At 48.2% G+C, this 20,342-nt stretch overlaps 2 protein-coding genes across 5 annotated transcripts in view; both read right to left on the bottom strand.

The window, feature by feature from the left end:
- Positions 1-16,587, bottom strand: part of tbrg1 (transforming growth factor beta regulator 1) — a 95,365-nt gene extending 78,778 nt beyond the window's left edge. The window contains exons 1-3 of one of the 3 annotated variants that reach the window (XM_078199774.1): positions 16,363-16,587; positions 6,938-7,104; positions 3,844-3,901 (exon numbers count right to left, since the gene is read on the bottom strand). In XM_078199774.1, coding sequence (XP_078055900.1) covers positions 3,844-3,901; positions 6,938-7,104; positions 16,363-16,473 — 336 coding nt within the window. In that variant the 5' untranslated portion in view covers positions 16,474-16,587. The remainder of the gene's footprint in view (positions 1-3,843; positions 3,902-6,937; positions 7,105-16,362) is intronic. The other 2 variants (XM_078199775.1, XM_078199776.1) reach the window with 2 other exon arrangements.
- A 2,640-nt stretch (positions 16,588-19,227) lies between these two features.
- lrrc20 (leucine rich repeat containing 20) overlaps positions 19,228-20,342 on the bottom strand; it is a 28,217-nt gene continuing 27,102 nt past the window's right edge. For both annotated transcript variants that reach the window (XM_078199772.1, XM_078199773.1), the window contains exon 5: positions 19,228-19,652. The gene's annotated coding sequence lies outside the window, so the exon portion shown is untranslated. The remainder of the gene's footprint in view (positions 19,653-20,342) is intronic.

Below are 20,342 nucleotides of genomic sequence, written 5' to 3'. Positions count from 1 at the left end.
GTGACTTCAGCTTTGCCTAGACTCCAAAATGCTGCATTTATTAGAATGCTATCTTGAAGTCAAGGACAGCTATTCCCACTTGCTCTGCCACTCAGCTGCTGTGTTAATATCAGGGGGCAGGGACTCTGATGAGATGTGGAGATGGAACCCTAACTGAGCATCAACAAGCAGGGTGATGGTTAGTTGGTGTTGTCTCATGGTACTATCCCTTCTGTCACTATGCTGATGATAGGAGGCTGGGAGAACAGTGGCTGGTGTGGGTTTGTCCTGTTCTTGGAGATACATGGAAAATCTACCGTTCTGTAATGTGTGAATTCAAACAGTTTGGCTGAGGAAGACACAAGCTCCAGTGCACAGATCAGCAGCACTGACAGGGGAAGAGTAGGTTACTGGTAATGTTGCTGAGCCAGGATCCTGTCCATACCCTGGAGGCATGGGTCCAACTCCCACCACAGCTCCCCCTCCAGGTATCAGGCCCTCAGAGGGTGACCACTGCTTCCACTGGGCTGGTCCATGATAATGCTTGGTAAAGTACTGCAGTGGTTTGCCGTTGTCTTCTGCAGTGTGGCTGATCAGGAAACCCTTACTGCCTATAATCCGACATATTGGAAGGATTTACGGGCTGAGATTCAACCTGTTTGGCCGCTTTATGAAGACACCTTCCCCAGCCATCAATCCTGAAGTGGGACTTGAACCCGGAGATTCTGGCACAGAGGTAGGAACACAATTGAGCGGCACAGTGGTTAGCACTGCTGCTTCACAGTGCCAGGGACCTGGGTTCAATTCCCAGCTTGGGTTACTGTCTGTGCGCATTTGGAATACTGCGTCCAGTTCTGGTCGCCACACTACCAGAAGGACGTGGAGGCTTTGGAGAGAGTACAGAGGAGGTTTACCAGGATGTTGCCTGGTATGGAGGGGCTTAGTTATGAGGAGAGATTGGGTAAACTGGGGTTGTTCTCCCTGGAAAGACGGAGGATGAGGGGAGACTTAATAGAGGTGTATAAAATTATGAAAGGCATAGATAGGGTGAACGGTGGGAAGCTTTTCCCCAGGTCGGTGGTGACGTTCACGAGGGGTCATAGGTTCAAGGTGAAGGGGGGGAGATTTAACACAGATATCAGAAGGACATATTTTACACATAGGGTGGTGGGGGCCTGGAATGCGCTGCCAGGCAAGGTGTTGGAGGCGGACACACTGGGAACGTTTAAGACTTATCTAGATAGCCACATGAACGGAGTGGGAATGGAGGGATACAAAAGAATGGTCTAGTTTGGACCAGGGAGCGGCACGGGCTTGGAGGGCTGAAGGGCCTGTTCCTGTGCTGTATTGTTCTTTGTTCTTGTTCTAACTTGTTTTAACACCAACAAAAAAACCCAATTGAGGAATGGTGAGCAAGTCAAGTGAAGATGTGGTCTTGGGGATATTCTATAGAGCAGAATTTTCTGTTACTTTGGTCTACTTGTGATTCTTGAGTCTGAAGCCTTTCTGTTTGTGGTTGTATAATTCTAATTTCCTCTCTAGTTCTGAATGATATGTTGATAGAGTTTATTTATAGTACTGATACCACACATTAAATGTTCTCCCTGTGCCTGTGTGGGTTTCCTCCGGGTGCTCCGGTTTCCTCCCACAGTCTGAAAGACGTGCTGGTTAGGGTGCATTGACCCGAACAGGCGTCGGACTGTGGCGACTAGGGGATTTTCACAATAACTTCATTGCAGTGTTAATGTAAGCCTTACTTGTGACTTATGAATAAACTTTTACTTTAAAACTCACTGCTCCCACCACGGCAGCTGGTGGAATTTAAATCAATGAATTAATAAATCTGGAATAAAAAGCTAATGTCAGTCCCAGCGAGTCTTCTCAAGGGGAGTTAGGGACTGGCAGCAATTGCTGGCCTTGCCAGTGAGGCTTACATCCCATGAACAAGTCAAAAGAAAACTACCTGCGCACCAGAGCCCAACACTCCCCTGATCAAACTCTCACTGCAGCTGTTTTCCTCAATATTTCCCACTCTCCAATTGCCTAGGTCACCCTGGCAGTTTAATGAGCAGTGTGACGATACTGTGCCTTGAAGAAATGTATTGATGTTTTTTGTGCAGGATTTGTTGTAGCAGTTTTTTTTATTAGAGCCATTCTGTCCGTGTACAGCAGCACTGCATTGTTACTGCAGCAGCAAAATTGATCTTAATGGCTACAATGTTTGTTTTAATCTGGACTAATGCAGGGTTCTGTTATTTTGTGTTTTCCCCTGGTATATTGCAGACTAGGGTATGATTGACAGATGGGGTCATGTGACTGGGCTTTCACAGAGAACTCAAGGTTGTCTACAGTAACAAGTGGGCGGCACGGTGGCACAGTGGTTAGCACTGTCTGTGTGTGGAGTTTGCACGTTCTCCCTGTGTCTGCGTGGGTTTCCTCCGGGTGCTCCGGTTTCCTCCCATGTTCTGAAAGACGTGCTGGTTAGGTCCACTGACCCCCCCGAACAGATGCCGGAGTGTGGCGACTCGGGGATTTTTACAGTAACTTCATTGCAGTGTTAATGTAAACCTTACTTGTGACTAATAAATAAAACTTTTAAGAAAAACTTTTTGGGATCTTTAGAGAGAGCTAGTTTCCTCTGTAGCTCTTGCTCTCTATGAGGTCTGGAGACTGAAATCTAGGAAATCTAGGAAATAAATCTCTTTCTCAGAGATTCTACTGAATGGAGTTTTCTCCAGAAGTTGCTGCATGAGAATTAGAAGTTGTCTGTCTGGATCACTCTCCGCAAGTGTCAAGAGGCTAGAAATCTAGTACCTATGTAAGCATCTTCGGTTTCTGTTCAAACTGGTTCTTAAGAAGGGATGTATGTCTATGGGGAATGCTGCTAATTTGGAACAACAGAGATAGCTAGCTGTTAGGAATTATACATTGTCATGTTTAAGTATTTTAATTGGTAAAAGTTATGCTAATTCTTTCTGTTATATTCTAACTATGTTCTTAAATAAATGTTGTTTTGATAAGTGGAATAGTGAGGGTGGGAAGGATGTGGATGTGGGATAGGGGTGGAGTGTGGGGGTTGGGAGCAGATGGTGGTCCAAGACAGCTCTTGGGATTGAAGATGAGGCACATAGCTGGATAAATCACTTCCCTTGGTGGAGAATTCTAAAACCAGGGGACATAGATTCAAGATAAGTGACAGTCGGTGTAGAGGGGACATGAGGAAGAACTTTTTTTATGCAGAGGGTGGTGGGTGTCTGGAATTCGTGCCCAAGTTGGTGGAGACAGAGACAGAGACCCTAAACTCTTTTAAAAAGTACCTGGATCTGCACCTTAAGTGCTGTACGCTACAGGCGGGGCGCAGGAAGGTGGGATTTGAAAGGCACCTGGGAGTCCTCGGACTAGCATGGACAAGATAAGCCGAATGGCCTCCTTCTGTGCTGTAACTTTCCTACGGTTCTATAACCACATGGTAGGGAGAGGAGGCCAGTGTGTGGATACTCAGCTGAGCGGCGGAATGAGTCTGAGAGCACACGGGGATCTGAAAGAACGTGTGTTACCGCGAGCAGCGCCACTATCAATAGTTCCTCCACTGGTCTCACCGTTGTTTAATGACACGACTCGAAGGGCCGAATGGCCTGTTCCTATCTTCTATGTTTCTGATGACTCCTTCCATCTGATGATGGGGAGGAGGAGGAAAGGGAGGTCATTGATCATTTATAACTCTCCGCTCTGTGCGCAGGACAAAGCTGGGTAAGTTTCCTCGCTTTGGGTCACACTGGATCTACAGTGTTCCAAGCAACTTCCAATAACCCAATCACCCTCGGCACAAAGCGTGAGCTATAATGAATGAATAACAGTGCGTACCTGTGCAGCATCCAACCACGTCATGTTTGGCTTGTCACTCACATCAGCTGTTGGTTCACTGGGTGGGAGGAACAAAAAAGATATTGTTTCTCATGACACTGTCTATGACTGGCTTGCTGAAGATGCTGATAAGCTATCATGAGGCCATCAAGGACAGAAACGAACAGGGGATTTAATCAGGGGAGAGGAGTTCAGAGATTCCCAAACAGAGATTTCCCAATGGGAGCCCATTTTAACACCTGAAAAATAACACCGCTTTAACATGACACACAAGACGACGCAAGTCTAGGCAGTGAACAACTGATCTCCTTTATGGACGCTTAACATTGAAGCAAGTCTTTTCACACAGAGGATGGTGGGTGCCTGGAACTCGCTATTGGGGGAGGCTGGGGAAGCAGGGGCGTCTTGGCAAATACAGGAATAGGATGGGAATGGAGAGATATGGTCCCCGGAAGGGTAGGGGGTTTTAGTTCAGTCGGGCAGCATGGTCGGTGCAGGCTTGGAGGGCCGAAGGGCCTGTTCCTGTGCTGTAATTTTCTTTGTTCTTTGCTCAAGGGGAGAATCCATTACCAGAATACAAAGCAAGAAAGCTTTGATAAACCTGTGAATGATAAACCATTGCCTGCTCTGGAGACCCGTCCAATTCTGGGCACTGCACCCAGATATGAAGGTTTACCAGAGAGTTCCAGGGAGGAGGAGCTTGAGTTACAAGGATAGATTATAGAAACTAAGACTTGTTCTCCTTGGAGCTGATTCTGATATAGGTATTCTAAATCATGAAGGATCTGCACTGCGTAGATAGGGTGAAAACTGCTCCCATTGAGGGACCAGAAGACACAGATTTATGGAAATTGGCGAAAGAAGCAATGGTGACACGAGGAGATAAAAACAAATCATTGCGGATGCTGGAATCTGAAACAAAAACAGATAACGCTGGAAAGTCTCAGCATATCTGACAGCATCTGTGGAGAGAGAACAAGGCTCTGAAGAAAGGTCATCCAGACTCGAAACGTTGGCTCTATTCTCTCTCTACAGATGCTGTCAGACCTGCTGAGGTTTTCCAGCGTTTTCGATTTTAGCGACACAAGGAAAAACTCTTTTATGCGAGTGGTTATGATCCGGAATGCACTGCCTGAGAGTGTGATGGAGGCAGATTCAATTGAGACCTTTAAAAGAGAATTGGACAATAGTCTGACGAGAAACGTTTGTAGGGGTTTGTAAGGGGGGGGGGGAGGCCGGAGTGGAGGGGCAGGGGGAGGGGCAGAGGCGCCGGGGTCGGGGGGGGAAGAGGCAGCAGCACCAGGGGCGGAGGTGCAGGGGTGCTGGGGGAGGGACAGGGACGCCAGGGGGGAGGGGCAGTGGTGCCGAGGGGGTGGGGGCAGGGGCGCCGGGGGGGGGGAGGGGCAGGGGCGCAAGAAAGGGGCGTCGGGGGGGGGGGGGGTAAAGGACTGACTTCACATTATCTTCCTATCTTTCCTCGAAATGGGAGTGGTGCCAGAGGAGTGAAGAGTAGCAAATGCTGAAGAAAGAGTGCAAGGAAAATTCTTAGTAACTCCAGTCAGTTTAACATCAATAATGGGTGACAATAATCAAGCCTAAAACTCAACAGGCACTTGGAGAGGTCTGAGTTAGTTCATAGAATCCCTACAATGCAGAAGCAGGCCATTCAGCCCATCATGTCTGCACTGACAACAACCCCACCCAGGCCCTATCCCTGTAACCCCACCTTGCTAATCCCGCTGACACTAAGGGGCAATTTAGCATGGCCAATCAACCTAACCTGCACATCTTTGGACTGTGGGAGGAAACTGAAGCATCCAGAGGAAACCCACGCAGACACGGGGAGAATGTGCAAGCTCCAAACAGACAGACACCCAATCCGGGAAGCAAAGGCAGGCCCCTGGCGAGGTGAAGCAGCAGTGCTAACCACTGTGCCACCCACAGTTAAAGAGAGATTTGAGTTAATTAAGGAGAGGTTTGACTTACTTGATGAGGTTTGAGTTAATTAAGGAGAGGTTTGACTTAGTTAAGGAGAGGTTTAACTTAGTTAAGGAGAGGTTTAACTTAGTTAAGGAGACATTTGAGTTAATTGAGGAGAGATTAGAGTTAGTTAAGGAACAGTTTGAGTTAGTTAAGGAATAATAAGTTAGTTAAGGAGAGGTTTGAGTTAATTAAGGAGGTTTGAGTTTGTTGAGGAGAGGTTTGAGTTAGTTAAGGAGAGGTTTGAGTTAATTAATGAGAGCTTTGAGTTAAGGAACGTTTTGAGTCAGTTAAGGAGAAGATTGAGTTAGTTAAGGAGAGGTTTGAGTTACTTAATAAAGTTTGAGTTAATTAATGAGAGGCTTGAGTTAGTCAAGTAGAGGTTTGAGTTAGTTAAGGAGGCTTGAATTAGTTAAGGAGAGGTTTGAGTTACTTCAGGTGGTTTGAGTTAATTAAGGAGAGGTTTGAGTTAGTTTTAGCACAGATTTGTAAAACGCACATCATGCTCAACTAATCGATTTGAATTTTTTGCAGATGTAAAAGAGAAGGTTGATGAAGGGAATGTGGTGGATGTTGGGGGGACAGCCATTCCCTAGTTTATTCCCCATGACAATGCCTTTACGAATCAGAGTCAACCTGCCTGGTTTGAATTTGAACAATAGCTTGGCAGTTAACTGTTTCCTGCTGCATTCTCCATGGCAGCCCCTCCACTTGCCAACCAATCAGCACTCTCTTCTCTTGCAGTATAAATTGTCCCCTTTAATGTTGGTATTCTTATGTCTGCCCTGATGAGTGCAAGGTGAAAAGTTTCAACAGCATGTCTCTTTTTTTATAGCAATCCTCAGCTTTTGGATTGTAATCACTGTTGTGACGTAGGTAAAAATGGCAGTCAATAAACATGCAGCAAACCCCCACAAATATCAGTGATAAAATGAGGTTTAATAATGCTAATTGCAGGGGAAATGATGACCAGGACACCAACGTAAAAGGAGAGACAAGCCGCATGGATAATTCCACCGTCACTTCTATTAAAACAATTAATGTTTTTTAACCAACGTGTAGTCAGGCACTCTCCCCCACGACTGACACTTACAGCACTTACAGACAAACTTACCTTTCCAAGGCTTCACTTGTTCCGGACAAAATCGTCACGTTATCGAGGGCTGGGAAAAGAGAATAATTCCCCTGTCCATCGTGGTCCATTTCAGATTCAAAATTGGAGAGAGAATTCATGGTGTCAATCGGAGATAGTGATGTCTCTGGAGAGTGACTGCTTGTGGACTATTCAGGAGAAAAACACACACACACACAACCACAATTAATTTAAAAATACTTCAGATCCAAGGTTTCACAAAAATATTTGATATTTTAATCGTTGTCTGACATTACAGCCATGTTGTCATTCACAAGGTGAAATAACCGTAAAACCAGAAGTAGGTCGTCCAGCCCCTTGAACCTACTCTGCCGTTCAATGGGATCGTGGCTGATCCTATTGAAGTCAGCTTGGCTACAAATCAGGGCTTCTCTATAAACTTTTCTCTACCGAGCTTTCCTGTTACTTTATTGAGGCGTAGGAACTTGGCCAGAATTTTATATTGCTCAGGCAGGTATACCCTCAACCCAGAAGCACATGTCTCAATGTCATCGCGCACTCATAGAATCTACTGTGCAGAAGGAGGCCATTTGGCCCATCGAGTCTGCACCGACAACAATCCCACCCAGACTCGAGCCCCATAACCCCACATATTTACCCCCCTAGTCCCCCGACACTAAAGGACAATTTAGCATGGCCAATCAACCTAACCCGCACATCTTTGGACTGTGGGAGGAAACCGGAGCACCCGGAGGAAACCCACGCAGACACGGGGAGAATGTGCAAACTCCACACAGACAGTGACCCAAGCCGGGAATCTAAACCGGGTCCCTGGTGCTGAGAGGCAGCAGCGCTAACCACTGTGCCACCGTGCAGCCCACTCAAGCAATATTTCAGTTGGTGGGTGAGTGATAGAGTCAGAAATCGTACCAACAACCAAGCAGGCAATTTAGCTCTAAAAGGCGTCATTTGAATGAATTTTTAGGTGGCCCGTCTGCTTTTAAGGTCGTCAGATGGGTCGAGCGGCCAGGTGGTCTTTATGTTTTAGTTGTAACTTCGATCCAGGATGGGATGGACTGTCAGGGCTGAAATAAAACTTGAAAAGGTGTCTGGGGCTGGGGTTTGTGTTTGATTGTGCTGCCTAGACACTGTGTATGTAGCTTTTCCGTCGCTATTCATTATTCCCAGGTCAGCAGCTCCCTCAGACAATTCCATAGCGGCTGTCCCTCTTAGGGAGCACATTGGAAACACCAACCTGTACCCAGGGCAGTACAGTGGCACAGTGGTTCGCACCACTGCCTTACAGCGCCAGATTCTTGGCTTGGGTCACTGTCTGCATGGGTTTCCTCCGGTTTCCTCCCACAGTCTGAAAGACGTGCTGGTTCGATGCATTGACCACGCTAAACTCTCCTTCAGTGTGCCCGAACAGGTGCCAGAGTGTGGCGACTAGAGGATTTTCACAGTAACTTCATTGCAGTGTTAATGTAAGCCTACTTGTGACACCAATAAATAAATTTAAACTTTTCTCAGTGCCTGCTCTCTCCCTGAACCTTTTCCCGCCTTCCCGACAGTGCACAACCTTTCCCAATGTGTGTTTCAGGTAATTGGCCAGAATACACCACGTTCCGGGGCCGATCACGGCTGGAGGTGCGTTTCCCACCTGTTGCCGGGCACACTGAGAGCGGGGACTAAAGGGTGAAAGATTCAGGCCTTTGGCCTTTGGATGTCGATGCAGCGTAGTGGTGGAATGTGGGATTACCCTCCATTCCTATCTGAACAGTGAAAGGGGATACAGGGCAGCTGGGTTTTGGTAATGCACTTATCGCCAAGTTCATATCCCACAGGGTAAGTCTTACATGGAGTTAGATCCAGTGTACAGAGCAGAAACAGGTCAGTCGGCCCAACTGGTCTTCTCCCACCCAATTTCATCACAACCTGTCACTCTATCATGAGAAACATAGAAGATAGAAGCAGGAGGAGGCCATTCGGCCCTTCGAGCCTGCTCCGCCATTCATTACGATCATGGCTGATCATCCAACTCAATAGCCTAATCCTGCTTTTTCCCCATAACCTTTGATCCCATTCGCCCCAAGTGCTATATCCAGCCGCCTCTTGAATACATTCAAAGTTTTGGCATCAACTACTTCCTGTGGTAATGAATTCCACAGGCTCACCACTCTTTAGGTGAAGAAATGTCTCCTCACCTCCGTCCTAAAGGGTTTACCCTGAATCCTCAGACGGTGATCCCTGGTTCTGGGCTCCCCCACCATCGGGAACATCCTCCCTGCATCTACCCTGTCTAGTCCTGTTAGAATTTTATAAGTCTCTATGAGATCCCCCCTCATTCGTCTGAACTCCAGTGAAAACAATCCTAACCTAGTCAATCTCTCCTCCTACATCAGTCCCGCCATCCCCGGAATCAGCCTGGTAAACCTTCGCTGCACTCCCTCGAGAGCAAGAACATCCTTCCTCAGAAAAGGAAACCAAAACTGCACACAATACTCTAGGTGTGGTCTCACCAAGGCCCTGTATAATTGCAACAACACATCCCTGCTCCTGTACTCGAAACCTCTCGCAATGAAGGCCAACATACCATTTGCCTTCTTTACCGCCTGCTGCACCTGCATGCTTACCTTCAGCGACTGGTGCACAAGGACACCCAGATCCCTCTGCACACTCCCCTCTCCCAATTTACAGCCATTCAGGTAGTAATCTGCCTTCTTGTTTTTGCTTCCAAAGTGAATAACCTCACATTTATCCAAATTATGCTGCATCCGCCATTGATTTGCCCATTCACCCAACCTGTCCAGATCATTCTGAAGGATCTCTGCATCCTCGTCACAGTTCACCCTCCCACACAACTTGGTATCATCGGCAAACTTTCAGTTGTTACATTTTGTTCCCTCATCCAAATCATTTATATATATTGTGAATAGCTGGGGTCCCAGCACCGATCCCTGTGGCACCCCACTAGTTACTGCCTGACAATTTGAAAAGCACCCATTAATTCCTACTCTTTGTTTCCTTCTATTCCTTTCTCCCTCATCTGTTTTAACGAGCTTCCACTGCATGTATTTATGCTCCAACCATTCCGTGTGGCAGCAAGTTTCACATTCCAGCTACTCTCTGGATCCACCACACCCCGATTCCTGGAGTGGGATTGAACCCCGGGGCTTTGGGCTCGGAGGCAGGGAACACGACTCACTGCACCAGAAGACCCCCCTGTTCAGCTTCACAACATGAGAAGACTAAGTGGGATTTTAAGCTGTCACAGATCAAAGTGCTTGAAACTGAGATGGTAGCTTCTGGCAGTTCAAGGACAAAGAGGAATTGTGTCCCACCTGATGATTTATGTTGTAAACTGGTCAGTAGCTCATTGGTAATAACTGCACAGTCTCTGCTGGCGAGAATATTCAGCTTGGGAAAGGATACCATTCAGTAAAATGAGAATGATGGAATGATTAGACCACCCTCTACTGGTGCAGCAGTATGGCCACTGGACCATAACACACTGGACAAGCAGTGATTCATTCAGACTGAAACCTCATCCAGCATTCAGTGACAGTGTAGGTCAGGCTGAAGGAAAGTATCCAATCCGGCTGGACAAGGCAATAGGTTAAAGTCCAACAGGTTTATTTGGTAGCAAAAGCCACACAAGCTTTCGGAGCTCCAAGCCCCTTCTTCAGGTGAGTGGGAATTCTGTTCACAAACAGAGCATATAAAGACACAGACTCAATTTACATGAATAATGGTTGGAATGCGAATACTTACAGCTAATCAAGTCTTTAAGATACAAACAACGTGAATGGAGTGAGCATCAAGACAGGCTAAAGAGATGTGTATTGTCTCCAGACAAGACAGCCAGTGAAACTCTGCAGGTCAGTGGGAGAACAGTGACCATGACACCACACAACCCTGCCACAGCAACCTCTGCAAGACGTGCCGGATCATCGACACAGATGCCATCATCTCACGTGAGAACACCTTCCACCAGGTACACGGTACATACTCTTGCAACTCGGCCAAAGTTGTCTACCTGATACGCTGCAGGAAAGGATGTCCCGAGGCATGGTACATTGGGGAAACTATGCAGACGCTGCGACAACAGATGAATGAACACCGCTCGACAATCACCAGGCAAGACTGTTCTCTTCCTGTTGGGGAGCACTTCAGCGGTCACGGGCATTCGGCCTCTGATATTCGGGTAAGCGTTCTCCAAGGCGACCTTCACGACGCACGACGGCGCAGAGTCGCTGAGCAGAAACTGACAACCAAGTTCCGCACACACGAGGACGGCCTCAACCGGGATATTGGGTTCATGTCACACTATTTGTAATCCCCACAGCCTGCCTGGACCTGCAGAGTCTCACTGGCTGTCTTGTCTGGAGACAATACACATCTCTTTAGCCTGTCTTGATGCTCTCTCCACTCACGTTGTTTGTATCTTAAAGACTTGATTAGCTGTAAGTATTCGCATTCCAACCATTATTCATGTAAATTGAGTTTGTGTCTTTATATGCCCTGTTTGTGAACAGAATTCCCACTCACCTGAAGAAGGGGCTTGGAGCTCCGAAAGCTTGTGTGGCTTTTGCTACCAAATAAACCTGTCGGACTTTAACCTGGTGTTGTTAAACTTCTTACTGTGTTTACCCCAGTCCAACGCCGGCATCTCCACATCAAGGCAATAGGCACAGTCCCCCTGAAGCAGCTGCTTTAAGGGAGAAGCTGGAGGAGACACTGGTCAGATAGGATATGGTCACTCCTGCAACAATGCTGACCTCCTGTCGTACCAAACAGTGGACCACACATCTGCTGAGATCAGGTGAAAGCATTTTGTTTTGCTGAATATTGAGGATGGAGCAATGCGTTACTCGGTGTGAAGGTTACTGTGATTCTCAATGTCCACAATGAGTTTGGGCCCCAAGTCTTGTCTCTAACCACACACCCAGTCACCGATATCTCCAGAGGGTCAGAGGCAGAACACAATCGACTGTGCCAGAAGACCCCCTGTTCATCATTTTACTGAATGGTGTCCTTCCCCAGGCTGAATATTCTCACCGATTATCTCCAGAAATCTGCCTCATTTGGGATCAGCTCCAAATCAGGAGACTTTCAACGCAAGATGGTGGAAGGAGTGTAGGGGTTAGAGGTCATCGCAGAGGATTTGGAAACAGTTGGTTTGGGGAGATGAAGAAACAACTCGAGTCTGCAACACCCGGAAATGTTTCTTCATCAATGCATCAAACACAGTGTGATCTGAAACAGGGACAAACTTTATAGACAGGAACACGGGAACAGGTCATCTGGACCTTTCGGCCTGTTCCATATTGAGTGAAACTATGGCTGATCTAATTCCATACACCCACTTTCATCTCTTATTCCATGACACCTCAGGAAAAAAACCCTAACAATCTCAGATTTAAACTTAGAAATTCACCTACCATCGATTAGTGTTTGTGAAAGAGAGTTCCAAATGTTTACCATGCTTTGTGAAGTATATTAGTCACAAGTAGGCTTATATTCACACTGCAAAGAAGTCACTGTGAAAATCCCCTAGTTGCCACACTCCATGATGTGGCTGGTTGTCACTGGCTAGACCATCCTGAATTGAATTGAGGCCATTTCAGATTATCCAATATAAGAGTGTCTGCTCGTCCAAATCTTCTGTTTTCTCACCTGTAGTGGCTGATGTGAGGCTGGTTATTTTGGTGAAACACACACAAAGAACAAAGAAGAACAAAGAACAGTACAGCACAGGAAACAGGCCCTTCGGCCCTCCAAGCCTGTGCCGCTCCTTGGTCCAACTAGACCAATCGTTTGTATCCCTCCATTCCCAGGCTGCTCATGTGACTATCCAGGTAAGTCTTAAACGATGTCAGCGTGCCTGCCTCCACCACCCTACTTGGCAGCGCATTCCAGGCCCCCACCACTCTCTGTGTAAAAAACGTCCCTCTGATATCTGAGTTATACTTCGCCCCTCTCACCTTGAGCCCGTGACCCCTCGTGATCGTCACCTCCGACCTGGGAAAAAGCTTCCCACTGTTCACCCTATCTATACCCTTCATAATCTCGTACACCTCTATTAGATCCCCCCTCATTCTCCGTCTTTCCAGGGAGAACAACCCCAGTTTACCCAATCTCTCCTCATAGCTAAGACCCTTCATACCAGGCAACATCCTGGTAAACCTTCTCTGCACTCTCTCTAACGCCTCCACGTCCTTCTGGTAGTGCGGCGACCAGAACAGGATGCAGTACTCCAAATGTGGCCTAACCAGCGTTCTATACAGCTGCATCATCAGACTCCAGCTTTTATACTCTATACCCCGTCCTATAAAAGCAAGCATACCATATGCCTTCTTCACCACCTTCTCCACCTGTGTTGCCACCTTCAAGGATTTGTGGACTTGCACACCTAGGTCCCTCTGTGTTTCTATACGATGAGTAGGGCATGGCCATGTATCTCACAAAGGTCACCCTTTGACCTGGTCCTCACCGCAGTATCATCCTGTTGTGACAGTTTCTCACTTAGAGAACTGCGATAAACCAAACTTTACAATGTACTGTTTAAGTTCTGTAGACATCCAGGGCCAATAGAGGCAGTGACAGACACTATAGATAGAACCTTCAATGCTGGCGTGTGTTTACTGTGCGACTGACATTAACTCTTTGTGCATTACAGCTCATGTCACACATTGCATTCATTTGAATATCGATTTGGTGACAATATTTTTGAATATTCATATATCCTGCCCATTGATTCAGACTTCAGCTTGTCACAGGGAAGCACAATCTGTAGGAACTGTTTCTCAATCTGTATATATCACATCACTGCTCCTAACGCATAGAAGGCTGGGGACACTGAGGGAGAATTCAGCAATTCACCCTAACCAGCACGTCTTTCGTACTGTGGGAGGAAACCGGAGCACCCGGAGGAAACCCACACAGACACGGGGAGAATGTGCAGACTCCGCACAGACGGTGACCCAAGCTGGGAATCGAACCCGGGACCCTGGTGCTGCGAGGCAGCAGTGCTAACCACTGTGCCACCGTGATACAACTCAATCTGGATTTGGAGCAGTGTTGAATCAGAACGGATAACCAGTCTTCTATGCGTTAGGAGCAGTGATGTGATATATACAGATTGAGAAACAGTTCCTACAGATTGTGCTTCCCTGTGACAAGCTGAAGTCTGAATCAATGGGCAGGATATATGAATATTCAAAAATATTGTCACCAAATCGATATTCAAATGAATGCAATGTGTGACATGAGCTGTAATGCACAAAGAGTTAATGTCAGTCGCACAGTAAACACACGCCAGCATTGAAGGTTCTATCTATAGTGTCTGTCACTGCCTCTATTGGCCCTGGATGTCTACAGAACTTAAACAGTACATTGTAAAGTTTGGTCTATCACAGTTCTCTAAGTGAGAAACTGTCACAACAGGATGATACTGCGGTGAGGACCAGGTCAAAGGGTGACCTTTGTGAGATACATGGCCATGCTCTACTCATCGTGTGTGTTTCACCAAAATAACCAGCCTCACATCAGCCACTACAGGTGAGAAAACAGAAGGTTTGGACGAGCAGACACTCTTATATCGGATAATCTGAAATGGCCTCAATTCAATTCAGGATGATCTAGCCAGTGACAACCACATCATAGGATCAAAGCACCCCTACGGTGCAGAAGGCCATCAATCCTGCACTGACAATAATCCTACCCGGGCCCTATCTCCCTGTAACCCCGGTATTTACCCTGCACAACCCCCTGACACTAAGGGGCAATTTAACATGGCTAATCCACCTAACCCACACATCTTTGGAGTGTGGGAGGAAACCAGAGAACCCGGAGGAAACGCACGCAGACACATGGAGAATGTGCCAACTCCACACAGACAGTGACCCGAGGCTGGAATTGAACCCGGGTCCCCGGCGCTGTGAGGCAGCAATGTTGACCACTGTGCTGCCTCAGAAAGCAGCCCTTCAGCCCATGAAAGAATTTTTTTTTTAAATTTCCAGCTATATCAGATTCAGTAAATGAGTCCTGTACAGAGACATTGGAGCAAGGCATCTTTTCCAATACTGCCGCAACCTCGGCTCGTGGCACAGTGGTTAGTACTGCTGCCTAATAGCGCCAGGGACCCGGGTTCAATTCCCAGCTTGGGTGTGGAGTTTGCATGTTCTCCCCGTGTCTGTATGGTTTTCCTCCGGGTGCTCCGGTTTCCCCCCACAGTCCAAAGACGTGCTGGTTAGCTGCGTTGGCCATGTTAAATTCTCCCTCAGTGTATCCGAACAGGTGCCGGAGTGTGGCGACTCTGGGATTTTCACAGTAACTTCATTGCAGTGTGAATGTAAGCCTAGCTGTGACACTAATAAATCGACTTTACTTTTTAACATCAATATTGGACTGAGGAAGCCACGGATGAAGCAGTCAGTGTGAAGCAGCCTTAGCAGTGTTACTCTGGCAGGAATTCTAAACCAATTCATCAACAAACCTCCCTGCCACAACCCAGGTAAATCATCCTGCTCAGATTACTTGGAGTACTGGTACTGCATCGTCGTGTAAATCTGCCCCCAGTGCCCGGGGATCGGGGTGCAGCTCTGCCCCCAGTGCCCGGGGATCGGGGTGCAGCTCTGCCCCCAGAGCCTGGGGATCGGGGTGCAGCTCTGCCCCCAGAGCCCAGCGATTGGGGTGCAGCTCCGGCCCCACTGCCCGGCGATAGGGGTGGAGCTCTGCTCCCAGAGCCCGGGGATCGGGGTGCAGCTCTGCCCCCAGAGCCCGGGGATCGGGGTGCAGCTCTGCCCCCAGAGCCTGGGGATCAGGGTGCAGCTCTGCCCCCAGAGCCTGGGGATCAGGGTGCAGCTCTGCCCCCAGTGCCGGCGATCGGGTGCAGCTCTGCCCCCAGAGCCCAGCGATTGGGGTGCAGCTCCGGCCCCACTGCCCGGCGATAGGGGTGGAGCTCTGCTCCCAGAGCCCGGGGTGCAGCTCTGCCCCCAATGCCCGCGGTGCAGCTCTGCCCCCAGTGCCCGGGGTGCAGCTCTGCCCCCAGTGCCCGGGGTGCAGCTCTGCCCCCAATGCCCGCGGTGCAGCTCTGCCCCCAATGCCCGCGGTGCAGCTCTGTCCCCAGTGCCCGGGGTGCAGCTCTGCCCCCAGTGGCCGGGGATTGGGGTGCAGCTCTGCCCCCAGTGGCCGGGGATTGGGGTGCAGCTCTGCCCCCAGTGGCCGGGGATTGGGGTGCAGCTCTGCCCCCAGTGGCCGGGGATTGGGGTGCAGCTCTGCCCCCAGTGGCCGGGGATTGGGGTGCAGCTCTGCCCCCAGTGGCCGGGGATTGGGGTGCAGCTCTGCCCCCAGTGGCAGAGCGGGGAGCCACTCTGGGGCGGGCTGGGCAGGAAAACGCGGCGGAGGCGCTGGGCCTGGCGGCGGAGCCGGGCCGGGAGACTCACCACCGGCAGGAGGATGGGGGGTTTGTGGCCGTGCCGGAGCTGCTCCTTCCCGTGGATCATCGGCGACTTGTGGAGAATCTCCGCTTCCGTCTCCAGACTGTGAGCCTCCATCCCGGAGCTCAGAGCCCGCGGAGCGCGAAGCCAGCGTAGCGAGGCCGGCCCGGCGGCGGCGGAAACTCGGGGGGACTCGGGGCCGCTCGGCGGGGACTCGGGGCCGCTCGGCGGGGACTCGGGGAGGACTCGGGGGGGACTCGGGGAGGACTCGGGGCCGCTCGGCGGGGACTCGGGGCCGCTCGGCCGGGACTCGGGGCCGCTCGGCGGGGACTCGGGGCCGCTCGGGGGGGACTCGGGGACGCGGGGGGGACTCGGGGCCGCTCGGGGGGGACTCGGGGCCGCTCGGGGGGGACTCGGGGCCGCTCGGCGGGGACTCGGGGCCGCTCGGGGGGGACTCGGGGACGCTCGGGGGGACTCGGGGACGCGGGGGGGACTCGGGGCCGCTCGGCGGGGCCGCTCGGGGGGGACTCGGGGCCGCTCGGCGGGACTCGGGGACGCGGGGGGGACTCGGGGCCGCTCGGGGGGGACTCGGGTGTTTCCGGCGACTCTCATCTTGTTTGAATCCTTGAAGGCGCCCAGAGCTCAACAACAACTTTTATTTATGTGGCGTCCTTAATGTAATAAATTAGATTGCAATCACAGCTCTGTCCCCAAATTCATGACGCAAATTATTCCTCACAATTACATCTTTCTCACAGATCCTGAGAGACAATGTTGTTGGTTCAGCGTGGGACAATGTTGTACACGGGTACAATATGATTGCAATTGTTGTACACAGTTCAATATACAGTGTTGTACATAGTTCAATATACAGTGTTGTACATAGTTCAATGTTGTACACGGTTCAGCGTTGTACACGGTTCAGCGTTGTACACGGTTCAGCATTGGTCACGGTTCAGCGTTGTACACGGTTCAGCGTTGTACACGGTTCAGCGTTGGTCACGGTTCAGCATTGGTCACGGTTCAGTGTTGTACACGGTCCAGCGTTGTACACGGTCCAGCGTTGTACGATATGATTGTGATTACAGAGACATGGCTGCAGGGTGTCCAAGGCTGGGAACTGAATATCCAAGGGGATTCAATATTTAGGAAGGACTGAGCAAAACGGAAAGGAGTGCGGTGGTGTTGTTAGTTCAGGATGAAATCTCAATCGTGAGAGAGGATATTGGCTCAGAAATTCCAGAGGCGAGTCAGCCTGGGTGGTGATAAGATTCAACAAAGGGGCAGGAAAGTTGTCTATAGGTCTCCAAACAGTAGTGGTAAAGGAGGGGATGGAAATTCAGGATGCATGTAACAACAGTGCCACAGTAATCATGGATGACTTTAATCTACAGATAGATTGGGCAAATCAAATTAGCAACAATAATGTGGCAGATGAATTCCTGGAGCGTGTACGAGATTTAGACCAGTATGTTGAGGAACCAACAAGGAAACATGCTATCCTGGATCTGGTATTCTGCAATGAGAAGAGGTTAATTAATAATCTTCTTGTGCAGGGTCCTTGAGGGAACAGTGACCATAACCTGATACAATTCCTTAGAATGCACCGTGAAAAAATCCAATCTGAAACTCAGGTCTTAAACAAAGGTAAGAGGCACGAATTGGGCAAAATAGATTGGGGAAATTCATTAAAGGCATGACGGTGCATAGGCAATGGCTAATATTTGAGGAACAAATGTACCCATTGTAACAATTATACATTCCTTTCTGAAACAAAATCACAACAAGAAAAGCAGCCCAACCATGGTTTACAAATGAAATTAAGAATAAGGATCCAAAGAGGGATCCTACAAAGTTACTAGAAAAAGAGGCAAATTTGAGGATTGGGAGAAGTTCAGTATTCAGCAAAGGAGGACAAATAGATTGATCAAGAAGGGAGAAATAGAGTACGAGAGTTAACTTACAAGCAACATAAAAGTGGACTGTAAAAGCTCCTTTATGTATATAAAAAGAAAAAGATCAGTGAAGACAAATGTAGGTCGCTTACAGTCCAAAACAAGGGAATCTATAATAGAGAACAAGGAAACGGCAGAACAATTTAACAACTACTTAAGAGTCATAGAGGTTTACAGAACGGAAACAGGCCCTTCGGCCCAACTTGTCCATGCCGCCTTTTTTTTAAACCCCCTAAACTAATCCTAATTGCCCGCATTTGGCCCAATAGATTTTAGTTCTGTCTTCACAGAGGAAGACAAAAATAACTTCCCAGAAATGTGAAGGAATCAAGGGTCTAGTGAGAAGGAGGAATTGAAGGAAATTAGTATTATTAAAAAATAATGCTGGAGAAATTAATGGAACTGAAAGCCAATAAATCCCCAGGGCCCGATAATCCCAGGGTGCTAAAGGCCATGAAAATAGTGGATGTGCTTGTTGTCATCTACCCAGATTCTGTAGAATTTGGCAGAATGGAAGGTGGCAAATCTAACTCCGCTATTTAAACAAGGAGAGAGCTAAAAAACAGGGAATTACAGACTAGTTTGCCTAACATTAGTATTAGGGAAAATGCTAGAGTCTATTATAAAAGATGTGATAACAGGACACTTAGAAAATGTCAACTGGATTAGACAAAATCAACACGTATTTCTGAAAAGGAAATCAAGTTCAACAAACCTACTGGAGTTTATGAGGATGTAACTAGTAGAATAGATAAGGGTGAACCAGTGAATGTGGTGTATTTGGATTCTCAGAAAGCTTTTGATAAAGTCCCACATAAGAGGTTAGTGTGCAAAATTAAAGTGCATGGGATTGGGGGTAATGTATTGGCATGGATTGAGAAATGGTTGACACAGTAACAGTTTTAACAACACCAGGTTAAAGTCCAACAGGTTTATTTGGTAGCAAATACCATTAGCTTTCGGAGTGCTGCTCCTTCGTCAGATGGAGTGGAAATCTGCTAAATGGTTAGCAGAGTAGGAATAAATGATTTGGATGAGGGAACCAATTGTCACATTTTCAAGTTTGCTGATGACACAAAACTTGGTGGGAATGTGAGCTGTGAGGAAGATGTAAAGAGGCTTCAAGGTCATTTAGACAAGTTGAGTGCGTGGGTAAATATATGGCAGATGCAGGATAATGTGGATAAATGTGAAGTTATCCACTTGTACACTCGTCACTGAAAGCAAGCATGCAGGTACAGCAAGCAGTTAGGAAAGCAAATGATACCTTGGCCTTCATTGCAAGAGGAGTTGAACAAGGATTTCTTACTGCAGCTGCACAGGGCCTTGGTGAGACCACACCTGAGGTACTTGTGCAGTTTTTGTCTCTTTATCTAAGAAAGGATAAACTTGCCACAGAGGGAGTGCAGGAAAGATTCACCAGTCTGTTTCCTGGGATGGCAGAATTGTTGTATGAGGAGAGATTGGGTCGACTGGGCCTGTATTCACTGGAATTTAGAAGAAATGAGAAGGAATCAAATTGAAATGTATAAAATTCTACCAGGGCTGGAGAGACTGGATGCAGGGATATTGTTTCCTCTGGCTGGTGGGGGTGGGGCAGGTTCTAGAACAAGGGGTCATAGTCTCAGGATACAGGGTAGGTCATTTAGGACCAAGATGAGGAGAAACTTCTTCACTCAGAGACTGCTGAACCTGTGGAATTCTAAAAAAATAATACAAGAACATTAGAAATAGGAGCAGGAGTAGGCCGTCTGGCCCCTCGAGCCTGCTCCACCATAAGGTCATAGCTGATCTTTTCGTGGACTGAGCTCCACTTACCCGCCCGCTCATCATAATTCTTAATTCCTTTACTGTTCACAAATTTATCTATCTTTTGCCTTAAAAACATTCAATGAGGTAGCCTCAACTGCTTCACTGAGCAGGGAATTCCACAGATTCACAACCCTTTGGGTGAAGAAGTTCCTCCTCAACTCAGTTCTAAATTTGCTCCCCCTTATTTTGAAGCCATGCCCCCTGGTTCTAGTTTCACTC

Source organism: Mustelus asterias, chromosome 28 (assembly GCF_964213995.1).
Source record: "Mustelus asterias chromosome 28, sMusAst1.hap1.1, whole genome shotgun sequence".
Taxonomy (NCBI): Eukaryota; Metazoa; Chordata; class Chondrichthyes; order Carcharhiniformes; family Triakidae; genus Mustelus; species Mustelus asterias.
The sequence above is the reverse complement of the archived record's forward strand: the minus strand, read 5'-3'. Positions and strand labels throughout refer to the sequence as shown.